This window comes from Gadus chalcogrammus, chromosome 3, assembly GCF_026213295.1.
Source record: "Gadus chalcogrammus isolate NIFS_2021 chromosome 3, NIFS_Gcha_1.0, whole genome shotgun sequence".
NCBI lineage: Eukaryota > Metazoa > Chordata > Actinopteri > Gadiformes > Gadidae > Gadus > Gadus chalcogrammus.
The window spans coordinates 5,411,060-5,437,005 of record NC_079414.1 but is presented as its reverse complement, the minus strand read 5'-3'; the positions used below and the strand labels follow the sequence as shown (position 1 = coordinate 5,437,005).

Here is a 25,946-nt window from a genome sequence, read left to right as displayed (position 1 = left end):
CACACACACACACACACACACACACACACACACACACACACACACACACACACACACACACACACACACACACACATATTATTAATGTAAAATAATCATAAAAGATTTATTTTTATTCTACAATAAATAAAAATAATGAACAAAGTAAAATCGCGTACCGGGGCGAAGAGCCGGTGCGTGCTATGACGTAGAAAGAAGCGCTTCCGGTTATTTTCACCGCGAAAAACAAACGCTGCGTCCGGCTGGGTCCCAACTGTCGCCTTCCATAGGGTAGGCCTGTACGTTTAACAGTGAGCAGCCTCTCTACATATCTGCCATAACCCAAGAAAGAGTGACGCTAAACTGTGAAACAACTAAAAGGCTTAAACGGAATTTAATCTTTCATTGCTTTAAAGGACATTGGCCCTGCCTCGACAGTTGAACGATGTCCACCGGTGATTTAAAAGGTGCTCTCCGTAAACTGGACTCGTTGTTGCGGGCTATGAAGTATCCAAGAGACGTCGATTACAACGGGTAGGTCTGCAGCCCACTGCAGGAACATACAATTAAGTGGGATTTAAGTGCGATAGTTGGATTTGACATTATTGGCTGGACTCTTTAACTGTTATGTTCCTGTTATGTTCATATATATTCAAGAACACGTACCTAGATTTTTTCCACTCCTTTTTTAAGTTTGTTTAGTCTGGCGATGGTGTCAAATAGCCTGCAGGAAATAGCCTCTATATATTTAGTGGGAGGCTGTAGTGCTGTACTATACTGTAGACTGGCTTGGTAAAGTCCCAGTGTCACCTGGGAGAGGGTCAAGAGTTGTTGTTCAAAAGACGGGAGCAGGGCTTGCTCTCACCATGTCGGGGCCATTGGCAGGATTAGGATTTGTCATTAAGAGCATTGGAGAACGTTAAGAAGTTAGATTAGACCTATGAAGCAATGTTTTTTTTTTTCCATGAAAAATATATAAACATACAGTACATCCATACTGTTACACCACTGCATTACGTCGTCTGTCATTCTACTGCATATAAATAGCACAGTACAAATAGACGTAATGTCATTTTACTAATACCTACATTTAATTAGTAACAAGGTGTAACTGCAACACACCATGCAGTGTATTATCATTTACACAGAGACCACGCATAATTGTCTGAACGTGCATGCCTCAGAGAGTGGTGAAGGTGGGAGGTGAGATGTCCCTTCTCCAGTAGCTGGGAGCTTCTGCTGATATTACCTGACTGCATCTGAAGTTGTTGATATTACAAGCAAAACATGGAGCTGCTGCTGAAGAGTTGCCAACTAGCTACTACAAATGAAACGTCTATCTACACCTAAATAGCGTTTTAATGTTAATATAAGATGACATAACTATGTATTGGGCTTTTTATATATAATATATATATATATATATATATATATATATATATATATATATATATATATATATATATATATATATATATATATATATAAATGGTTACTTCTTGTGAGCTTTTTTGGGGAAAAATGTACCGATTGAGCTTCAAATATGACATAACAACCAACAGAGTCAAGGTATCTGCTGAGACCAGATCAATGTGCATATTTGCCTTGAACTTGGCAGAAACATTTTTATTATTTTTATTTTTTGCAGTGGCGCTGACAATTCATCAGAAGCAGTGCGCTGCTGCTGAATGCATGTAGGGGAAACACTGATATATATATATATATATATATATATATATATATATATATATATATATATATATGCATGCCTTTAGCCAGGAGGCAGGGTGAAACCCACTTTTATCTCCAGCCCCTGGTATCACTGCCTGGGGGGGAGTGGGGATGCTGAAGCATGTCGGTACCCAGTTGTTGGAACACATCCTCCAGTCCCTCTACTGAAAACCAAACAACCCTTTCCTTCAATCCCAGGGCACTGAACTAGAGGTTCACTCAAGCAATATCACACGAGAGGGAGTGCTGTACAATAAGCACGGCTGTGATTCGGTCGTAGGTACGAGGCTGTAGGCCGAGTGCCGAAGATAATCACAGCCGTCCTTATATTCAGTACAACAGCACGACCTCAAGTGTGATATTGCTTTATACAACAGTTCTACAAGCACCATTATTAGTTAACAGTATAAGCAACAAGATCATGATTTGTTTGTTTATTTATTGAATGATTTAATTGGCTCCGCCAACACAAATAGATCCGCAACAGGATTGGGACTTCACTGAACTGTTGCCAATCAACACATAAATAATAATAAATAATAATAATAAAAGATCGTTCTTTACAGCGCTTTTCTTGGTACTCAAATACGCTTTACAAAAAGGAATACATACAGACTGGGGCTGGGCGATTAATCGAATTTCGATCTCGATTTTAGCGTCAAATTATCACAAAACAAATATAATTTGATTTATTTTTTTCTTTTAATTTATTCTTTATTTTTTATAGAAAGTGCATGCAGAACAGCTGGATACATATCTGTACATTATTTTAGATTTGAACATTTTCTTTTTGAACATTTTTTGTATTTTTTTAAATGTGAAATTTCAAAGTTCTCAGTTACAAAATAAATCTGGAAAGAGACATGCTGAATAAATGCATCATGTTTTCAAACTCAAAAATAATTGTTTGAATAATTGTGATTTCAATATTGACAAATTATCGTGATTATGATTTTTTTCCATAATCTAGCAGCCCTAAGTACAGTGAGTCACTCAAACATAAGGCAAATAAACAACACTGCAACAATAGACAACACATTAAGAGAGAGGGAGAGGCTGTAAGATCGCGGAGGATGATTTGTCAGATGTCTTAGGTGGTCCTGAAGAGATTGGAGGAGTGTATCGGAGTTTCGGATGGCTAGAGGGAGGGAGTTCCAGAGGGTAGGGGCGGCGATGGTGAAGGCTCTGTCCCCCAGGGTGCGGTACTTGGTCCTGGTGACAGGGGTGAGAAGGTTGGCATCAGCGGAGCGTAGGGGGCGAGTGGGGGAGTGGCGATGGAGGAGATCGGTTAGGTATGAGGGTGCAAGGTTGTTTAGGGCTTTTTAGGTGGGAAATTGATGCGTTGGTTTATGGGAAGCCAGTGATAAACACATTAGCTTGCTACTTTTCAATCTTAAGCTACATAAAGACCCTTAATAAAAGACCTGTAAAGCGGTGTGATACATGTATAGTTATAAGTCCCAATGCTGTTATACTTTATATCAGCACTGATGGAATGCCTCTTGTCCAATCAAATTACTTGGTCGGAACTAACTATATAATTGGTTGTAAGCATGTCTGGTCTTCCCCTCTACCATCTGTGGGTGCCCCGGGATCCATGTTCATGTTTTAATTGCCTTGGCATATGTGTCCTCCCTCCTTCTACTTCAAACAGATTTCCAGTGGATCTGGCTCTGGACGGTCCAACACAACCGTTCAGCTATTATGGGGCGGGTTTGATACGATGTCAGTTAAAGAGGAGTGCCCTATGGGAGCGCCGTTGATGCATTTTCATTAACAACGAAGATGGCAGATTCTAATTTCTCACACTTTGGTTCCTCTGATTATATTTTTGCCTATCCAATTGCATACAGAGAGATTTTGGTTTGTGCCTGTTCAGTGTTTCCCCCAGGAAATGTCTTCGTGAGCGGGGGGATGGGGCGTCAAGCTGGTCGAGGAGCGGGGAGGGGGGGGCCACTGCCATTTCAATTCCATTCTTATCTTTATTCTTTGTAACTGGTGGAAGTATGTTTCCCTACCCTATGAGAGTTTTGTTCTTTGTTAATATTATAATTATTATTAATGGGGTCCGAGCAAAATGAAAAGTCAAGAACACACTGATGGAAGATATATAAATATGACATATATTTATGAAGGAAAGATGTTGATGTTCCCCTTAATGCCATACTGTGCCTCGGCTTTCAAAATGACTGGGCTGCAGAGCAATGGCCGAATGTCATGTCTAGCATGTTCATAATTGTCGAATCGGGATTCAAACTCTCAAACTAAGGATCACCAGTACAAGGAATTATCCCATTGAGCCACTGACAAACCTGAAATGTATTCTCATTCTCATGGAAAATGTCTATTGATAAGCACACATCCAGAAAACTCCAAGGAAACATTTCACAAACGAATTAAGGGCTTTCTTTAAAGCAAATACCTGAAAAATCGTTGAAATTCTGGGGAAATTAAACATTTGTTGTCAAGAACTCTAATTTAAAAAAAATATTATGATGACAGAGTTCATTATGAAGGAAAAATGGTTAACAAAGAAGTTCCCCTTAATGCTATACTGTGTCTTGGCAGTCCGATTCTTGGAAACTAATGAACCGGAATGTTGATTGCCTAATGAATTTCAGTTGCTGTTCAAATGATTGGCAATGACAGAATGTCATGTTCAGCTTGTTCATAATGCTCTAAACGAGATTCGAACATTCAGCCTAATGATCACCAGTACAAGGCATTATCCCATTGAGCCATTATCCCATTGACATTCCTGAACTGCATGAAGCCTCATTCATATGTTGAAAGTGTCTATTGATAAGCACACACTATCAAGAAAACTCCAAGCACACATTTCACAAGAGAATTTATGGCTTTTTTAAAAGAGTACAGATCAGAAAATTTGCACTGTTAATGGTATTCACCTAATGATAGCCGTACGGTAGTTATACATTAGCAAAATGGGTTGAGACTGGAGGTTTGGCTTTTCTATGAAATTGTGTGACATGTAATAATTTTCCGAGCAGAAGACAAGGGTGAAAAAGATGCATCTGATCTGATTTTAGAGATTAATATGATGAAAGAATTTTGAGTCCAGGTCAATCTCAAGGAGAAATAAGGCTAGTTCTTAATTTTTTTAAATAGCGCCACCTTTTGGTGGTGGGTTGCTATCATTGATCGTTGAAATCAATCATCAAATCATAGACGATAATTTCGCCGGGGCGAAAGACAAGTTTTTTCAAGATTCATTTTGTACCCACAACAAAACCCGATTTGAATTATTATGGATTATTTTGGACAATGAACAATGAGGTATTAATACCAATACTCTTTGGCTGGGACGATGTCAACATTGGGTATATGGAGCAGAACATAGTGGGTCATATGTCAACGTTTTTTGTATGCATTTTATTCATTAGTAAGCTACATGGATATGCCATCTTTCAGAACCTTTCATTACCTGCACTAAAGAGAATAAAAGAGCGCATCCTCATTGTTTGATTGTGGTCGTAGGTGTTGTTGTTGGCGCTGAGTTACCACTGAAATCAGTGGGTCAGTGGGTGGGATCGGGCGCAAAGCTACAGTGACGTCACGTGAACCTTATGAATAGGCTGCAGTAGGGCTGCACAATATATCGAATTTTCATCGCGATGACGATATTGGCGTCCCACGATGACACGTAGTGTTCCCGCGATATTTTCGCGATATATATTTTTTATTAAAAAATTTACTTTTTTTTTTTATTATTTAAATTTAAATTTTAAATTTTAAATAATGCATCCGCAAAAAAAAAGAAAAAAAGAGGAAAAAGAAACGAGCCCCGCCCATGCAGTAAACGCTCTACCTCCGCTGCAAAGCAATCCAAGCGCTCCCTGTAGACCTGTCTGCGACTGCGTGGGTCCGGCGCGAAGCGTGAAAACAGGGGGAGGGGGGGGGGGGCGTGGCCTGGCGGCAATTTGCCGCTGAGCACAGTGTGTGGCTCCTACCACAAGGGGGTGGTAGAAATTTGAAAGATTTTTTTTTCAATGAATAATCGTTGAAATTTTCCCCATATGTCGTCATAAGTAGAGATGCCATCTCCCCTTTTTTGCCATGCCAGCACAAAGAATTTGGTCCGCCAATGAGCTACGACCGTGCGAGCGCTACACAGAGGGCAGTGGGCAGCTGGCAGCGCGCAGTTCAGTCTACTTCAGATTGTTGTGGAAGTGGAAGCAGGGGCGGCCCCAGCACATTTGGCGCTCTAGGCGAGCTTCACTCCTGGCGCTCCCCCCCCCTCCGCAAAAAAAAAAAATAGTTTGTTAATTCCCCACGAAAACTGAATTGCAACCTTGAAAAACTGTTTTGCCCTGTAACTGCATTTCTTTCACATAAACACAACAACGATCGCAACGATGAACAAACATTAATTCAAGAATAAAATCCACGGAGGAAAAAATTGCGCCCCGGATGGCTTTTGCCTCTTCATTTTCTTGATTTCGTTCTTGATTCTCGATTCTTGAAAACACTCTAACCAAACGCCTTATAGTACTAGCATGTTCTGACGAAACCAAGGAGGTAGGTTCCCCTTCCGTTTTCGATTTTTGGCTCATTTTACCCTAATGTTAGATTTATTTTTTTTAATGTCCAAATATTGGTTGGAGATATAGAAGGGGCGCAAAAATATGCGGCAGGAGGGAAAAAAAATATAATTGTGTTTTTTTTTTTTTTTTTTTTTTCGGGCGCATTATTTTGCGCTCCCCCTCTAGATGGCGCTCTAGGCGGCCGCCTAACCCGCCTGTAGGGAAGGCCGCCCCTGAGTGGAAGAACCAGAGACATCAGAGAACCTGGTGCAGTCGTTTGTGATTCATCATTTCGTCCGTGATAATATGTATTAGGGCTGTGCAATTAATCGAATTTCGATCGCGATATCGATTTTGGGGTCAAACGATCTCCAAACTCGTATAATCGAGTTGAAACGATTGATTTGACATTTTCCGTTTTACAGTAGGCCTAGAGAGTTTATGAAAGTTTATGAAAGAGACACGCATGCGAAAGCATTCAACGCGGCGAGAGGGAGTACAATCTAACAGGCGTGCTGCATCAGGAAGTATGCCGTTGGAGGCGGGACATGCCAGTGAACCGCCAATCAGCAGCATCGACTGTTGACAGACATGTTGGAGTAGACCTACCGTGTGGAATATTAAAGTTTCAGTAACGTTACAGTTTGATGAACGATAACAAGCTCCTATAGCAGACTTTAACTAAGAGTTCTTTAAGGCAGAACTGCCAAGTACATCTTGTATATGTATTTCTGTTTAACAACAATATGATTTTTATTAGCCATGTGTTTGTTATGGCTTTGTGACTTTTAACTTTGCTATGGAGAAATGCTGGGACCGTTGTTCTCTAGACATTAAATAGGGAATGTATTATTTCAGTCGAGTCATTCGTCAGTGCATTTGGCTGAATATATTGTATTCATGAAATGTTTTATAAAAATCAAATGTTAGATTCAGAATGTTGTGGCAGACAGTACACTTACACACGAAAAAGGTTTTATTTTGGATACTTACACGTGTTTCTATGTCATAATTGATTGTGTCAATAAATGCATGTTTTCAAACTCAAAAATAATCGTTTGAATAATCGTGATATCAATATTGACCAAAATAATCGTGATTATGATTTTTCCCATAATCGAGCAGCCCTAATATGTATTATATGAGATGTATTATATAGAGCTTGTGAGTCCTTCCGGCAGACCCCCATGGGACCTATGAGATCGTAAAATATGAATGGGTTTCAATGGAGGGAAAGTAATTATTTTCTGGTCCCAGTCTTTATATGCCCTGGATTACACATATGTTGTTTGTCGATTTAAATTATAATTTTTTATGCAAAGAAAGCAAAATAAATTCGCGAAGAAGTTTGATAATGTTATGTTTTATGTGAGGCCGCTTTCTGAACTACAGCTCTTCGCGGCTCTCGACGCGACTGATCTACGTCACCACCACCCTGGTACAGACATGGCGATCGCTCTGCTCCACTTCACTGCATTTTTCAAAGGGGAGGATAACGGCATCGAAAGAGGTGAAAACCATTATAAGTCGGGGCATGTATAGATTTTCAGTTATGCCGATGGGGAGATTGTCGATCTCGTCCACGCCAGTCGCAGGGAGCGTGACGTCACAATCAAGATGCGTAGTCTTTCTCATTGTGTTTTCTCTACAGCCTTTAACTGAACAATTGCACAAAAAAATTATCATTTAAATCCACAAACAACATATGTGTAATCGAGGGCATATAAAGACTGGGACCGGAAAATAATGACTTTCTCCCCATTGAAACACATTCATATTATTTTTTTATTTCTTAGAGGTCCCATGGGTGTCTACCGGGAGGGGCGCACTTACGAGCTCTATTAGGGCTGCTAGATTATGGGAAAAATCATAATCACGATTAATTTTGTCAATACTGAAATCACGATTATTCAAACGATTATTTTTGAGTTTGAAAACATGTATTTATTCAGCATGCCTCCCAAAAAAAACTTTGTAACAGATCTTTGAAATTTTGCCTTAAAGGTCCCATGACATGAAAATCTCACTTTGTGAGGTTTTCTAACATAAATATGAGTTCCCCTAGCCTGCCTATGGTCCCCCAGTGGCTAAAACTTGCGTTTGGTGTAAAACGAGCACTAGCTGTTCTGCTCGCCTTTGAAAAAACGGAGGCTCAAGCGCACTGATTTGGAATGTCTGTGCTCATGATGTCATGAGGAATCTCAGCTCCTCCCCTTACTCTGCCTGGCCCGCCCAGAGACGTTGGCCCGCCAATGAGACTCGACCGTGCGAGCGCCACATGTGTGTGTGCGAATACACACACTGTAACGCAAGTGTTTCTTGTCGGTTCTTTGACGTGTCTTGTATTTCCACAACGAGACTGTCGTGGGGGTTATCTGAGCCATGGTTGAGAAGGAATTGGGGGAAAGGAACTTTGGTTTGACTCGCTGAAGTAGGCCTACATGAACTGCGACATGCCGCGAGGCACCATCGCCCGGCAGCGGGCAGCCGGCAGCAGGCAGCGCGCAGTTCAGTCGACTTCAGGTTGATGTGAAAGTGGAAGAACCAGAGACGTCGCAGAACCCGACAAAGTCGTTTGTGATTCATAATATCGTCTGGAGGCGCACACAATATGTTATATGATATAGATAACTATGTATTATATGATATTATTTAGATATAGAGCTCCAGGACTGTAACGCAAGTGTTGTACACTTCCTTGTTATTTGGATAACCGTTCTGCTGTTGTTGTGATGGCGCATAACACATCGGACTCTCGTCTCTGGTATTTCTACAACGAGACTCGTATTGGGGGTTATCTCAGCCAAGGTTGAGAATGAATTGGGGGAAAAGAACTTTGGCTTTGACTCCCTCAAGTCAAGAACATGAACCACGACAAGGAGGAGAAAGGGATCTTTGCCGGGCAGCGCTTAGGCACCTCTGCCTCCTGCGGTGGTCCCTCAGCGGGGCTCAAGCGGGAGACATTCGCCGCCAACAATCCCTTTCTCCTCCATGTCGTGGTTCATGTTCTTGAGGGAGTCAAAGCCAAAGTTCCTTCCCCCCAATTCATTCTCAACCTTGGCTGAGATAACCCCCAATACGAGTCTCGTTGTAGAAATACCAGAGACGAGAGTCCGACGTGTTATGCGCCATCACAACAACAGCAGAACGGTTATCCAAATAACAAGGAAGTGTACAACACTTGCGTTACAGTCCTGGAGCTCTATATCTAAATAATATCATATAATACATAGATATCTATATCATATAACATATTGTGTGCGCCTCCAGACGATATTATGAATCACAAACGACTTTGTCGGGTTCTGCGACGTCTCTGGTTCTTCCACTTTCACATCAACCTGAAGTCGACTGAACTGCGCGCTGCCTGCTGCCGGCTGCCCGCTGCCGGGCGATGGTGCCTCGCGGCATGTCGCAGTTCATGTAGGCCTACTTCAGCGAGTCAAACCAAAGTTCCTTTCCCCCAATTCCTTCTCAACCATGGCTCAGATAACCCCCACGACAGTCTCGTTGTGGAAATACAAGACACGACAAAAAACCGACAAGAAACACTTGCGTTAGCGTGTGTGTATTCACATTGATGTGGACGTTGAAGAACCAGGAACGTCGGAGAACCCAACGCGGTCGTTTGAGATTCATAATATCGGCTCACACAGCTTTTGGCCGTGATAATATATATTATATGATATGGATATTTGTGTAGGCTATATGATAATATTTAGATATAGAGCTCCAGGACTCCCGTGTGTTCTAGAATATTTACAGAACACGGCTAAAGGCTGTGTGCGCCTCGCCATTGCGATACATCCACTGTAAACAGAGCGCATGGTACCGTCCGTGGCTGCAAGCTGCTCAGGGCAATCTAAAATAAAATACAGACATGTATGCAGCTGTTCTGCCTTTTCTATAAAACATAAAAAAAGAAAAGAAAAACTCTGATTGTTTGACGCTAAAATCAGAATTGCGAGCAAATCAGATTAATCGCCCAGCCCTAATTATATGATATTATTTAGATAAAGAGCTCCAGGACTGTAACGCAGGTGTGTAATGGCGCATAAGACGTTGGTTCTTTGACGTCTCTGGTATTTCCACAACAAGACTATAGTTGGGTTCATCTCAGCCATCGTTGAGACGCTGCAGCGGGCAACGCGGGCAGCCGGCAGCCGGCAGCGGGCAGCGCGCAGTTCAGTCTACTTCAGATTGATGTTGAAGTGTAAGAACCAGAGACGTTGGAAAACCCGACAGTCGTTTTTGATTCATAATATCGTCTTGATGCGCAAACAGCTTTTGGCCGTGATAATATGTATTATATGATTATGTATTATATGATATTATTTAGACGAAGAGCTCCAGGACTATAACGCAAGTAGAAAGCTGACTGTACGACTGGCTCGTAGTGGCTGTAATGCTGCACCACGGCTGAATTTCCGGAACGAATACTGTGTTAGTTACTAATATCTATATTAAAGCATCCATAAAGTAGCATTCCATGGGAAATTTAAACATCTGCTTAGAAATCCTGATATATATTCAATTGTATTAGATGCCTGTTGAATAAAAAAAAATGTTATTTTCTTATGTTAAAACAGTTTTTTTTTCCGAGAGTGACTTGTTTATTCTGGTGTTTTTAATTTGTACCTTGGTTTTCTCTCCCACGTTGTTTTTCTGTTGGGAGCAGCTTATCCAAAGGAGATCCATCAGCATTCCTACCAATAGTGGACTTCAGCTTGACCACGTTCTCCCCCCTCCTCACTGCACAGTTGATTACGGCAGAGTTCGAGCTCACTGGAAAAACTGATCTTCGATTCACCGACACTGTTTATAAGGTATCTACCGGTGTTTTCCTCTGAACCTCTAGGAGACAGTGTCATTTATCTAGATTACTTTATTTCAAGTCTGTACAGCAATTGAGAAAGGAAAGTAAGATACATGGCATAACATCATATGTAATTGAACCTACTGAAGATCCCATTAACCCCTTAGGGTCTTTGGCCTTATTTAAGATCTTTTATAACAATTTAGGACGTTTTCTCTTACTCATTGAAATCATTAGATGTATACATATGAGCCATATAAGGCAATTGTAACAGAATACCGGTAATGAAAGTTCAAAATCTCACAAAATCTCACATTATTATATGTCCTAATGTGAATAGATGCAATATTAAAATAAGTAGCAATTAAAACTAATTGTAACATAAACCTATTATAGACATTCCTAACAGGCAATTAGCATTAACACACATTTGTTATGTCTGGAAACAGGTGCTGAGGGATGTCTTCCAGTACAAACCCGTACTTACCAAGCAGCAGTTCCTACAGTGTGGTTTCTCTCAAAGTAAAATAGCTGTTATCTGTGACATTATTAACCTTGTCTTGCAACGGCACAAGCAGCTGAAAAAGGAAAAGGTACGTGCGTGTGTTCTCTGTGTCATTGAAGAAGAGGCTTATTTTGTTATTGATATTTTAATGTTTGTGGGGAAAGAGGGGAGCCCTTGTTGGAGCTCAATGGATCAGAGAATGATTGGCTGTCAACATCATCATCTTAACACACCAGACATATTTTGGTACACAATGCAGCTGATCATGCTGCATAAAAGTAACTGCTGTGACAGGATCTTTGTAGTCTGGTAACCTTCGGGACTAGTTCACAGACTGAAACTGTTGAACTGGAATGCCAAGCCTGCAGGGTCCAAAATATGTATTCTTACTAATTTTTTATAAACTCACATTAAAGGAATTGCTTTGTAGATTGCTAGTGGGTTAACATGATTTTTAACCCTTCATTATTTTTCCTGTCCAATCTATCGGCCCTCGGCTGGTGGAACATAATGGATGTAATCATCTGGAAATTACGTATTGTATTGACACTAGGGCTGGGTAATAAAATTGATTTAATCGATTTTGGATCGATTTCATTTAAATTTTGCAATATCAATCATAGGGCATGAGATCAATTATTATTATTATTTTTTTTTAGTTTTGTTACCATTATTATTGTTTTTGCACTTTAATAAACAATCCCTTGATACAATTTACAGTGATGGAATGTTGTAGTTCAAGTACACTTTCACTTGCAATTCCTTTCTAATTTCAAAATTGCCCTTTTGAGACTTGAGACAGTTTGTTTACAGCTCAAGTTTAAACTGTCCAATTTAAAAGTTTGCACTTAAAACCTGTTGTTTAAGATGAGAAAAAATAAAGTACATTCGTATTTTATAACACAGTTGAGCGATTTTCATTATTTAAGAGCAGATTGAATCGAATCGGGATTAATAGATTCAGAAACGTATGAGTCGAAATCGAATCGATTTAGGAAATTGGCCACGATACCCAGCCGTAATTGACACAGGGAAGAAGGTTCGACGCATGGAAGAAATCAATAATTTATTGTATTATTGACTAATAATTCAATAAAACGGACACAAACAATTCAGTAAGTGTCATGTGTTTAAAGATTAAAGTAAATGTCAGTATAAGTCACAAAGTGTGTGTGTGTGTGTGTGTGTGTGTGTGTGTGTGTGTGTGTGTGTGTGTGTGTGTGTGTGTGTGTGTGTGTGTGTGTGTGTGTGTGTGTGTGTGTGTGTGTGTGTGTGTGTGTGTGTGTGTGTGTGTGTGTAATCAATATGATTAACAATGGCTTGATGCAATACATTTTTTTTTCCCAGTTGTGTAAAGAACCCTATTCCGGGAAAACTGCAGGAGACGCCCAGCCTTTATCTAGACACTCCTGTTATAAGGAAAACGATGGGCCTCTGAACTCTCCTGGAACTCTGAATGGTCAACGGATGAATGAAGGGAAAGAAGACAAGGAGCTCCCAGATAAAAGGAGATCCCAGGTAAATGTGTGATTCTGCTTATTCTTTGGATTGCTTTGGCTAACGTCACTAATCAAGTTAAATAATATATTCGTAGGAGCTAGGAATTGTAAACAAATTGGCACAGCACGTTCTTTCTCTGGCACATCTATGCCAGGGAAAGCGATCACAGCGATGTGCCAGAGAAATTTAAATATTCGATAATTTACTTTATCTTTAGTGATCTTTTAATGACTTAATTTGCAATATGAAAGCACCGTGCTCCATATTGGTTGAGGACTGGGGATGTGGGAGCTAAGCAGGTGACTTGATGACTCTAGAGTTTAGAGTTTCTGTCTAGACAAGAAGCTACAGTTAATCTAGATTGAGTGTGCACCACCTCCGGAGGTGGTTATGCTAGTGGTTGTCTAACCCTGTTTGAACAGAGAAAACGTCTCATCGCTTAATCTAGCTCAATCTTTCTCAATCTTTCTCACCTGTGCAGGTCCCACCTGTGGAAGAGCGGATTTCATCCCTGGAAGCCAGTTTAGAGAGCTTTGCACTGGTCATAGAGAGGCTTCCCACACTGGGAACCCAGTTAGAGAGCCTCCCTATGGCCCTAGAAAGGCTTTCTACATTGGGAACCCGGTTAGAGGGCCTTCCTCTTGCTCTAGATAAGCTTTCTACGCTTGAAACACGCTTGGCTAAACTGGAGACGCATCTGGAGAAAGGGACGGCCTGCGGATGCCCATATAAGGTATTCCTCACTTTCCTTTTGTGGTTCTCTTGCTCTGTGCCTTTACTTTGCCCTTATTAAAGTTGCTGCAGTTAGGATTTCGTCAAAATGCCTAGTTTGAGAAAAACACTGAGTTTGTGGCAGAGTAGAACTAACTTCACAGAATGGTTGGCCAAAAGACAGGATTTTACACCAATTAGGTAATTAATTTGCTAGCTTTGAAAGAATGACACACTAGTCAGTTTAAGAGTATAGAAGACAAACTAACATGTAAAACAAACAAGAAAAATGTTGTGTTTGTGTGGGATTCAACTTTAGGACTGCAGAACCGCAATGTTAGCATAACTAGCTACCACTAGGTGGCACAACACGACTCCTAAGGGCTTTGTAAAAGCCTCTTGCTTCAGTAAAACATGTATGGGTAGCATGTGTTAATTTAGTTTCTAATCAGGCCCAAACGGTTATCTGCGATGAACCAGGAAAATATGCATTAACCACCCACTGGTAAATGTCTGCTGACACTACCCACTCCAAATGATCCTTTTACACTTTGATTCCGAAACAACATTAGGATTGGTTGAGAAAGTTCTACTTCCAATATTGGGGTATTTAACGGTTAAGACAAACGTGCAAATGATGTTCTACAAAAACGACACCTTGGTATCCATTCTGCTCTGCTCGTTGCTCCCCAGATGGTAATCCTTTGTTTATCCTAGTTCTGGATTTGTCCTTGTCATGTAGCGTTTAGTCAGCACATTAGTTTGAACTCTGCATTCTGTCAAGTTCTCACTAGAAACCTGTTCATGAAGCACTTTTATACTTCTCCAATATTATATACAGGCTTGATTGATAATTATGCCACTAAAGCGTCTGCCTAATGACAAAATTTAACCTATAGAAACAGTCCAGAAGATGTTTGTAAAGAAATATTGAAGATGCTATTGTAAACCAGCATGTGCACAAAACACTCTTTTGGGAAGATGTAGTTGTTTTGCCCTGCATACCCTGATTAACATTGAAATAATTTAATCACAATACAAGCATGCTCATATTGGTCATCTTTTGTATTTCAGAATCAAGACCTTGTTACCATTTCAAAAGAGAACTGGGACAATCTTCAAAGCAGAGTTTTGTTGTTGGAAACTAAACTAGAACTTGCCAGTATCCAGGTATAAATGTAAATCATTGATTTTGTTGCATTTGGTCACATACCAGAATCTAATGTGAAGAGCAGACCTGTTAATCTATAAACTAGATAAACTGGTCTGCTGTTTAAATGCAGTGCATAAAGAATCAAAGGAAAGACAATGAAATGGATAAAGAAATGATTTAAAGAAATATTTGATGACATGTGCTGTTAACATGTTCCTCAGAGAGGTCCCCTGGAAGGAAGTCATGAGCACAAACAGGCAGTAACCCAAGTCCAGCCCTCATCGCTTACCTTCAGTCCTCCTCTCTCCTGTCCGCAGAAGGTAAAACATGCACAAATCTGTATGCTAGCAGGTAGAGTATCCACCAGAAGTACAGTATGCACCACTCTGCAGTAGCAGTTATAGTATGCAGTCGCATATAAAGTATGCACAACTCTCTACGGTTGCATACTACCACACATTAAAGGAGACCTGAAAACTGATGTCAATATAGCACAGAATAATTCAAAGACATGCATTACAAATGGCTTACTTGAATGGACATTTATTAGTTCCTCACCTTATTGGCTTTCTAGAGACTAAATGTGTTGTAGATGGAGTATGGTATACTCTATACTTGTGGAATCAGCATGATGTATTTACTTTTGTCAGGGTCTCATTGGCCCTTTTATAGTTATAGTTAGTTGTATAGTTGTATTTTTTGGCACCCTTCAACACATTTCAGGTCAGCAGTATTGATTGAAGTATTTGACAATGAAGCACACCGCAATTATTATAATCACATGTGAGTGAAGGGCTCATATATTTCTCAATGTAAACACATTAGTAGATGTGAAAGAAGGGGTTGCATGTCACATGCTGGGGTTAGTTGTTCAGGTTCTGAATGAAGATGGGAGATTATTCAAGGCCTATAGTTTTAGTACTTTTGGTCAAATGAGTAACCTCTTCTTTCAGGGGATGTATTAATTTCACATTTCATATGCATGTTCAATGAGGATTGGTTTCTCGTTAAAGGTGTTGGAATAAATCGATTCACACTATTCTCATCTTCTCAATTGATTAAAAAATCCCCAAAATGGAAAAATGATGAGTAAATAAAAAGAGTCAAGAGATTAGATGTGGCTAGATCACTTGAGTCTCAAAAACAAGGAGGAACTGGCTAACAAAAACGTAGGGCAGGCGGTGTGTGGAGACGGATCAGACCGAACCGATTTACTTAATACACGCGTGCGACTTACTAAAGTGTGCGTGCGAGTTATAAATCACACGCGTGGTTTAACGATGACTTCTATGTAACCTCCGGGGCTCCGTAGTGTGTACTGTTGTAAACAAGGGGCGGTGAAGCTGACGTTTCAAAACAACAGAAGCCCACACATTGTTACAGGGCAGTGGTTACGCCCCAAGCTGAAATAATTCTATTATCTCTTTTTTCCGTAGGGGGTGGGCCAAGAATGTATTTGAGAATCCTGCAATGTAGTATGTGGATATGTATTCAAAGCGAGAACAAAGTATGGCAATTGAAACTAGACTATCACGCAATGTCAGGCATCATAAGTGTGGGTGTTTCATTGTTTTCTTTCTTTTTCTTCATAGGACGATCTACAGGACAGGCTGGAGAGGATAACCAGCATGTGAGTTCTAATACTAAATATTTGTTGAAGAGTATAAGAACACTTTTTGTAAATTACTTCAAATCCATACATTTTCTGCCGTATTATATTGTCTTCTAGAGATTCCACAAGGACAGACATTGTGATTTCTAGTCTTTCCTCACTCAAAGAACAGGGTTACCAGCATTACAGGGTTACCAAGTTTCCAAAGCGAAAAAATGCCTACATCATTACACACTTGCGGTGTGTAGCCTACATTCTTCTGAAATTGTATAAAATGCCTATGCCAGGTACATTCTTCTGAAATTGTATAAAATGCCTATGACAGGTAGCTAATTCTAAAAAGAAAAACATGCTATCAGATATCTTGGGAAAACAACGAAAAACACCAACTTAATCAAGAAAGGATTATGGGAGCATTTTCGCGATTGCACATTTACGTGCCCTGCAAGTTGGGGCGGCGGCGCGCTGAATGTGGTCAGCAGGCTAACTGACGTGACTGACAACAAGTGAATACTGAACCAACCCCACTGACGTAACAATGTCAATACATCATGGGCCTTCTTCGGACCAACACCAACAGTGACGATCAATGCTTTATTACAGAGACGATTACAGAAAATAAACGCTATGTTACGCATGGACATAATGCCCCTCCTGGCGTTGACATCAATTTGCTTACTCCCCTAACAGAAATAAAGGACGTACATAATATCACTAAATCTAATAACTATAAGGCAATATATTGTTTTTGACAAAAAGTAGGACAGTAGGCTAATACCTAGATATTTTCCACAACTCATAAGGAACCTTCACCTTGATACCGTAGCTCTCCTCGCAGCTCTATTGGTAACGACAAACACGCATAACCTGCATCGCTGCACGTGCCGCTGGTGTTTCGTATTGGAGCAAGAGTGATGTCAAGTAAACAAAAGTCAAAAGACGCTGAAGGTGCCGAAGTGGTACAGTCCACTGAAGGGGGGTTTGAAATTGTATGACATTCGATTATTCCTTCCATGATGAGCACAGATTGAGAAATACTACATAACCAAACACTTGTAATTTTAGTACTAAATCAAGTATTGCAGTACCCCCCAAACTGTCGTTTTAGTTCCCTTTGGGGGGGTCCAGATCCCATTTGAGGGGGTCGGACCCCCCCCAAACCCCCCCTTAATTCGAACCCTGCCTGAGCACTGCTGATAAACAAAGAATCAAAACGTGTTTTTCTTTCATTTCTGGATGAACAAACAAAATCTCAATAATACAGAGGATGCTTTCATTGTTGCCCTTGGCGGATCGGGGACTTCAGCCTTATCTAAATATTATTTTTTTGGCCAAGACTGGCCCATCCCAATCTTTTGCATGAGTGCACATGTTTTGCTGCACTCACAAAGCACGCCCTTCTTCGAGCGTCCTGTCTGCTTGCTCCAGAGGGGCCCTGTGAGGATCAGCCCCGGGGCCCTCTCTGCTGGGGTTCCTGTCTGCTGGCTCCAGAGGTGGCACTCTGCTGGTGGTCCGGTCTGCTCGCACCAGAGGGGCCCGCCCTGCTGGAAGTCCTGTCTGCTTGCTCCAGAGGGGCCCTGTGAGGTTCAGCCCCGGGGCCTACTCTGCTGGATTTCGCTCATATCAATCAGATGACAAATCTGCCAGCATCTGTCTGAAGGGTGTGTCTTCTTTGGCCGGCATTATCCTGTGCCGCTCTCACATTTGGTCTTATCTAGGGCTAGCAGAAGCTGGAAGTCGGAAATCAGTCAGGCGTACATTCAAAACAATACCATAGGTTTAGTGCCAGAACACCTAATGGCCCGGACACACCATTCCGACTGCCGATCGTTGGCAGAAGAGGCAGTCGGACTGATTTGGTCATGGCCAATTCAACATGTGCAATCGGCGGAAAAGAACCCAGACGGGCTTGAAAAGATCACAGACGGCTTTGACGACGGCCGATCACACAGCACACATCGAACAGACTCAGGTCACCGAGCTCGCCAGACTGTCCGACGACCGATAATCTGGTTGGTTTGTCAGGGCCTTAACAGATATCCCAGAAAGCCACATGCCTTTCATTTAAATGTTTTTACAAATTGTAAAAACAAATCAGTGTGATTTGTTTTACAAAAGAATACCACATAAAATATGGTATTCTTTATGCTATTATATGGGATACTTTTGATCTGTTGATGTGAGTCGACTGCATTTCCTACGTACAAGAAAACCACAATTGGTTGAAATTAGAATTGACCAATTTCTTCCCTGTATTTATTCGGGGGTCCCATAAATCGTGGCGCTGGTGCCTCGGCAGCGGGCGGTGGGCAACGAGCAACCCACTCAGCTGAATTTCGCTCATATCAATCAGATGGCAAATCAGCGGGCAGCGGGACTCCGGCAGGAGACAATCGCGGGCAACAATCCCTTTCTCCTCCACCTACTGACCTACTGCCCTTAATGACCTATTGCCCTTAATGACCTACCGGCCCTTAATGACCTACTGCCCTTAATGACTCACTGCCCTTAATGACCTAGTGCCCTTAAAGACCCACTGCCCTTAATGACCTACTGCCTTTAATGACCTACTGCCCTTAATGACCTACTGCCCTTAAGGACCTACTGCCCTTAATGACCTACTACCCTTAATGACCTACTACCCTCACACAGCACACATCGAACAGATTCGGGTCACCGAGCTCGCCAGACTGTCCGACGACCGATAATCTGGTTGGTGTGTCAGGGCCTTAACAGATATCCCAGAAAGCCACATGCCTTTCATTTAAATGTTTTTACAAATTGTAAAAACAAATCAGTGTGATTTGTTTTACAAAAGAATACCACATAAAATATGGTATTCTTTATGCTATTATATGGGATACTCTTGATCTGTTGATGTGAGTCGACTGCATTTCCTACGTACAAGAAAACCACAATTGGTTGAAATTAGAATTGACCAATTTCTTCCCTGTATTTATTCGGGGGTCCCATAAATCGTGGCGCTGGTGCCTCGGCAGCGGGCGGCGGGCAATGAGCAACCCACTCAGCTGAATTTCGCTCATATCAATCAGATGACAAATCAGGGGGCAGCGGGGCTCCGGCAGGAGACAATCGCGGGCAACAATCCCTTTCTCCTCCACCTACTGACCTACTGCCCTTAATGACCTATTGCCCTTAATGACCTACCGGCCCTTAACGACCTACTGCCCTTAATGACTCACTGCCCTTAATGACCTAGTGCCCTTAAAGACCCACTGCCCTTAATGACCTACTGCCTTTAATGATCTACTGCCCTTAATGACCTACTGCCCTTAAGGACCTACTGCCCTTAATGACCTACTACCCTTATGCGCCATAACACCAAAAGCAGAAAGGTTATCCAAATAACAAGGAAGTGTACAACACTTGCGTTACAGTCCTGGAGCTCTATATCTAAATAATATCATATAATACATAGATATCTATATCATATAATACATATTATCACGGCCAAAAGCTGTGTGCGCCTCCAGACGATATTATGAATCACAATATCCGACGTCTCTGGTTCTTCCACTTCCACATCCTTCTGCTGCCGGCTGCCCGCTGCCGACTGCCCACTGCCGGCTGCCGGGCAGTGGGCCATGTCGCAGTTCATCAGACATGCAAACAGCGCGCTTTTTGGCGCGAGTCGCTTTTTAATCGTACATTTTGGGGACCTGTGTGGTTCGTGCAGATCCGAAGAGTTTATTTTGGGGGGGGGGGGGGGGGGCGTCGATCGGTGCGCGCATGCAGGTGTCAATATTCCGTAATCTGACTGACTGAGACCCCTCAAGCCTTCGAAGTAAAGAAAAGTGATTCCGTAAATGATTTTGTTAGGGGACCAATCACAGCCCTCGCCGTCGCGTCGACTCAAGGTTAAATATTGGATGCCATGCGCACGTTAGAGCTTAGATCGGGCCCAGAAAATCAAGCCCGACCCAGACCGAGCCCTGTGCACGCTCTGTCCGAGCCCGGCCCGACCCGACACTTAACTGTAACTAACTGTAATTATGAGCCCTAGCCTGATTTCAACCCGACATTTATTTTAACACATATGTAACTTTGTACACATTTGTTACTAGCCTACTCTGCTAAATATATATGTAAGGGATAATGTATAGAACGCCGGTCATTATCGGGAAAATAAGCCCCGACAGGGCGAACAGTACACCGACGTGCAGCGAAGGTGTCTTGCTTCGCCCTGAAGGGGGGTTATTTTCGATAATGACCGGCGTCGTTCTATACATGAACCCGCTTATTACACTGCTACTTGCCAAAACTAAAAAAATAACTTCACATGGTGTGCCTTTTTAAAATGTATTCGTTACCAGCATTCGTAGTGTTGATCAGCAGAGCATTAATAAATTGTCCGCAAAGACGGTGACGTCGCTTAGCAACGGAAGACGCTGGGGTTAACAAGTCACCGGACTACTACCAAAGTGAACGGAGCGTTCCACGGCATTGAGAAGACCTGTGTAATAAAGGCCTATAATATTTCTGTTTATGGCATAGATTTCTCCTCAGATTAGGCCAATAAACCAATGATAAAAATAAAAACGCTCGATCAAAGGCCCGGCCCGAGGATAGTGGTGGGAAATATCGGAGAAGGATGCACTTATTGTGCAGCAGGACGCCGGGTGCATGTGCAGTTAGAAGTGGTCATGGCTCAAATTAGAAGTCACGACTGAGGTGAATTCAGTGAAGCATAACTTTCCACTGTCTGATTTTTTTTCAAAAAAATTGAGAAAAATTGATGTGCTAAATGCACACTCTGCATTAAAGAAATTAATTATGACAGCAGGGGTGTACAGGCCCTGTATGCACACTGTAAGGCAGACATTCATCGGAGGAAAGTGACAACAACAATAACTACACAAAGTGTTGCAGAATTTCTCCGAAACCCTCTTCCAGAAACCCCCTAAGCAGCAGATAAGATCAGGGACAGTGCCAGGCCTACACTGCCAGTACCTGTACCTGTGATCGCATATCCAATGCAGAGGTGTGTGTTTGTGTTTGTGTGAAAATATATTAACTTAGTTTAAAAAGTCACTTTATCTGAGTAACTAATATATTTTTTATCTTTCTAGGCATATAGCATACAGCATAGGCCTTCTCATGATAATAGGATTTCATGCCGTCATATTATTTCCGACTTCGGGTAGCTCTCTCTTTTTTTGTCATATTTGTTTGCATCCCTGGTTCATGTACTTCAGGGAGTCAAAGCCAAAGTTCCTTTCCCCCAATTCCTTCTCAACCATGGCTGAGATAGCCCCCACTACAGTCTTGTTGTGGAAATAAAACAGACATCAAAGAACCGACAGCAAACACTTGCGTTACAGTGTGTGTAATCACACACACACACACACACATGTGGCGCTTGCACGGTCGTGTCTCTTTGGCGGGCCAAATTCTCTGGGCGGGCAAGGCAGAGAAAGGAGAGGAGCTTAGATCCTTTATGACGACATATGGGACCACATTCCAAATCAGCGCGCTTGAGCCTCCGTTTTCTTCAAAGGCGAGCAGAACACCTATGAGTATGTAGGGCGTTCCGATTCAGATCAGGCGAAAATAAGTGTACTGAAAGGACCCGCATGTTGTACTCAAAACGGTCAAATCGCTTAGTGTGTGGCGATGTACACTCCCCGTACTCAACGGCAGCCATCTCAGCTACGTAGCGGAAGAGGGCAGGGCCAGGCTGAGCCAACTTCGCCGCATTTTCCACATAGCCTACATTAATAGTCATTTTGTAGTTTTTATAGCTTTTATAGCTTTTTATAGCTTAAGAGTTCACCGTTCAAAGCAGGATGTTTATTGCGCGGGAGGAGCCGCGGCGACAGTCGTGATCGTAATTTCCGGTAAGTGCACCACAGAGTTTTCGATTTGGAACAACACTGACCTCTGAAAATTAGCGCACTTAGTGAGTGCGGATAAGTGTACTGATGGAAGTATGGATATTGGAACAAGGCACTAGTGCTAGTTTTACACCAAATGCAAGTTTTAGCAACTGGGGGACCATAGGCCGGCTAGGGGAACTGATATTTATGTTAGAAAACCTCATAAAGTGAGGTTTTCTTGCCATACGACCTTTAATAAACAATCTGTATACTTACAAAGTTTTCAATGCCTCGTTTTATACGTTTTAAGAAAGCGTCTTTATGCGTTTTTTGTGCTTCAAAACGAACGTTTCAACTCGTTATCATACAAATCATCTCCCAAATCCATTTTACACCGGAAGTACCCTATAATGACCTACTGCCTTTAATGACCTACCCACTGTCAATTTGCCTCATCTCATGACGATAAAAGGCAATTGACGTGGTCCGCATTATTTAGCTTGCGTCCGAAATGACTTGGCCGCGGATCCAGCTCAGAGCTCAGAGCTGGAACTCTGCTCCGTCTGCGTACGGCCGAGGACCCAGCTCAGAGCTCAGAGCTGGAGTAACTTTTGTTTTTGGCAGACCAAATGTTTGCGGTGGTGGACACATGGTCCAGGACTCAAATGTTTTCCTGTCGGATGTTGGCTTGCGAATCGCGGGTATTTTATCTAGTATTTTTCTAAATCTGGGCGATTCAATAGTTGACAGGGGAAGTATGTCTTCTACAATGAACCCTGCAACCAGCCTGTCTTTCTGTGACACCTGCTTCTGCACTCCAACCCTTGAACACTCCATTACAACATTTCTCGTGAACGACTCCAACTCAGCCCGCGATCGACTGGTAGACCGCAATCCACTGGTTGGGCACCCCTGCTCTAGAGGGCAGTGACTGTTGTGTCGCAAATTACCGGCATCGACAAACGCAAACATGCCATCTGTAGAGGAGATGATTTTGCTTTGTGTCATCTGAAATCTGCAAAAAAAGTCGCAAAAAGTGTAGGCCTACGGGGCACATGGTATGTACGCGCAGATTCTCTCCTCAAAATGTTGCGCCATTTTTAAATGACCAGTTATAACTCATTGCCAAAGCAGGTGAACAATAAAATAAAAAGGTCAGGTAGCCTACATAGTATAATATAAGTATAAAACATTAAATACTATATATATATATACACACACACACACACACACACACACACACACACACACACACACACACACACACACACACACACACACACACACACACACACACACACACACACACACACACACACACAAATCTGATATTACACTACTCTCAACAATTTTCGCGAATGGTTGGACTTCAGACTCTATATTGCCGCCTCGATTAACGTTGGTATTGCTCAGTTTCTCCGGGATCCCTCCGGATTCGTAAACTCAGAGGCGACGGACCCACTGACGGATGAAACAACCTCCGGGACCGGATGAAAGGGTCCCTATCCGTATTTACCGTAGGGTGTGAATGGGCCTTAAGGCTGTGCCTGCACATATTATTAACAGTCAAACCAATCAGAATAGATGCACTGATGAGTCCCAGGTGAGGCAGGAGCAGTGTGAAACCTAAATTCTCCTGGGCAGGAACGAGGCGACACCCGGTCAGGTCGTAGCAGTTAAAACCACTAGACCCACTGGGGTCGCTGATTGGGCCCTGTGCTTTAATCACTCTATTATGGTCCAGTGAAATGTGTCTTTAGTCGCCGCGATACACAAATCGCAACAGGCAGGTATTACGCTCACATGCAGACAACCCTTGCACGGGGGCAAAGTCTCTTTCTGCAAGGCAATTTCACTGTGGTGTTAAACTGAACGGTGCAGCTTTGTTCTGTTGATCAACTGCGGGAGCAATCATGTTGTTTCTGTTTGATCAGCCGTGATGTTGTCAGTTATCACACAGACCGGAACTCTCCGTCTGGATTACATAGAGACATTCAATGGTATATGGTATTTATAATAAATTGGACTAGAGTTTTTCTAAAGTCTATTTCTGTCCACTTAGATAAAGATTCTGACATGAATCAACAGACGAGCACATTGTCGTCGTCATGTGTATTTTCTCTAACTTTTATTGTGAAGTTCCATTTTATTTTGGAGGTCGTCGATCATTTAGCAGAGGCTCTGCACCTTGACAGCGGTTCGAAGTCCTGCAGACCTAATAAAGACACTTTGCCTCGTCCAGGTCTATGCATCATTACGTCACATAACTGGACACTTTGGGAGATGGTGTAATCCCCTTGGCTGGACTGTAAAACACATTATTGTTTACTTTAGCTGCCATGACTAGCTTGTGGCTCAGCATATGAGGTCCATCTGTTGACTGCTCCCAGTCCACTGCTCACAGTGGGAGCAAACGAGACCTAAACAGCATTGGTCTATTGCATATGCATAAGGTGTGCTTAAAGTAGGGCACATCTTATTTTATATAAACCACTTCTATGCAATTAAAGACAATTGAACAACTTACTTTGGATAACTGCAAAAGGTTGATTACTATATGTTAAACATTTTTTTCTATGTGTATGCTACAGGATGAAAAATACCTCAAGCCTGTTGAAGATTTCTGATGTCTCCATATAACTCTACAATTATCATCTCAAACCTTTGTTATGTTATTCCAACATGTGCCTAAAGTCTAATAAAATACAACTTTTAGAATTATACTTCTTTAAACAAGCATTGTATAAGACTGTTAGAAGCAAGGGAATGAATTCAAAATGTCTAATATTATTTATTTATGATTAAATCGTTTTAACCTTATTTCAATGGTTATTTTATAAGCCCAAAACCCTGCGTACATTAAAATATAATTTATGCAACAAGTATACACAGCATATTTCAGCTTCTACTACTTTCAAATAGATACACAACATTCCTTATGATGCTTAGATTTAATACACTGCAATTATTGAAAGGTTTTATTTACTTTATTGACCATGTGTTACCTATATATTCTTGATTATACTAAGTGTCTGAGGCTTAAATTTGTTTTGATTCATTCGACAAGGTATTTATTAGTCGGTTGTTGACTTGATGGACTTACATTTTAGTGTTTTGCTAAAACTTGAAAGAAATGTATACATTTTCTATTATTGGACTTTTGAAACTCAACAAAAAGTGGTGGTTGGCAGTAAAGGTAAATGGAAAATTTAAAAGGGTAATTGAGAGCTTGTGGAGTGTGGCAGCTCTGCAGAAGCTTCAGATGATCTCGACCAGGAGATCAGATTACACACTAAATCCAGAAGGCCTAAAAGCTAATATCTGAAAACTTAGAGCAGACACACATTATTGACTTTGATAAATACGATACAATTTCTTATATACCATACAATAGAAATTGTAACAACACAAAATAGCGTTAGTCAACAATTAATTTATTAAAACAGTTAAATTATTCCTCCACTTGTTTGTCTTTAATAAATAATTACTGTGGATGTAAGCCTAATAAACATATTGCCGTAAAGCATTATCAAAACATGAAAACTGCATATCATAAGC

General features: G+C 41.6%; 1 protein-coding gene across 5 annotated transcripts; it reads left to right on the top strand.

Annotated features, from left to right (window-relative positions):
- Positions 1 to 226: 226 nt before the first annotated feature.
- Positions 227 to 25,365, top strand: cep44 (centrosomal protein 44). 5 transcript variants are annotated; one of them, XM_056585604.1, is made up of 10 exons: positions 227 to 278; positions 396 to 513; positions 10,933 to 11,080; positions 11,520 to 11,663; positions 12,923 to 13,093; positions 13,557 to 13,808; positions 14,861 to 14,956; positions 15,161 to 15,259; positions 16,532 to 16,569; positions 24,980 to 25,365. In XM_056585604.1, exons 2-10 carry the CDS (start codon positions 425 to 427, stop codon positions 25,026 to 25,028), a joined length of 1,086 nt encoding a protein of 361 aa, XP_056441579.1. In that variant the 5' UTR covers positions 227 to 278; positions 396 to 424; the 3' UTR covers positions 25,029 to 25,365. The 5 variants fall into 5 exon arrangements, with proteins under 5 accessions (XP_056441579.1, XP_056441580.1, XP_056441575.1 ...); XM_056585605.1 differs by having other exon boundaries at positions 231 to 270; XM_056585600.1 differs by having other exon boundaries at positions 232 to 290.
- Positions 25,366 to 25,946: the final 581 nt, after the last annotated feature.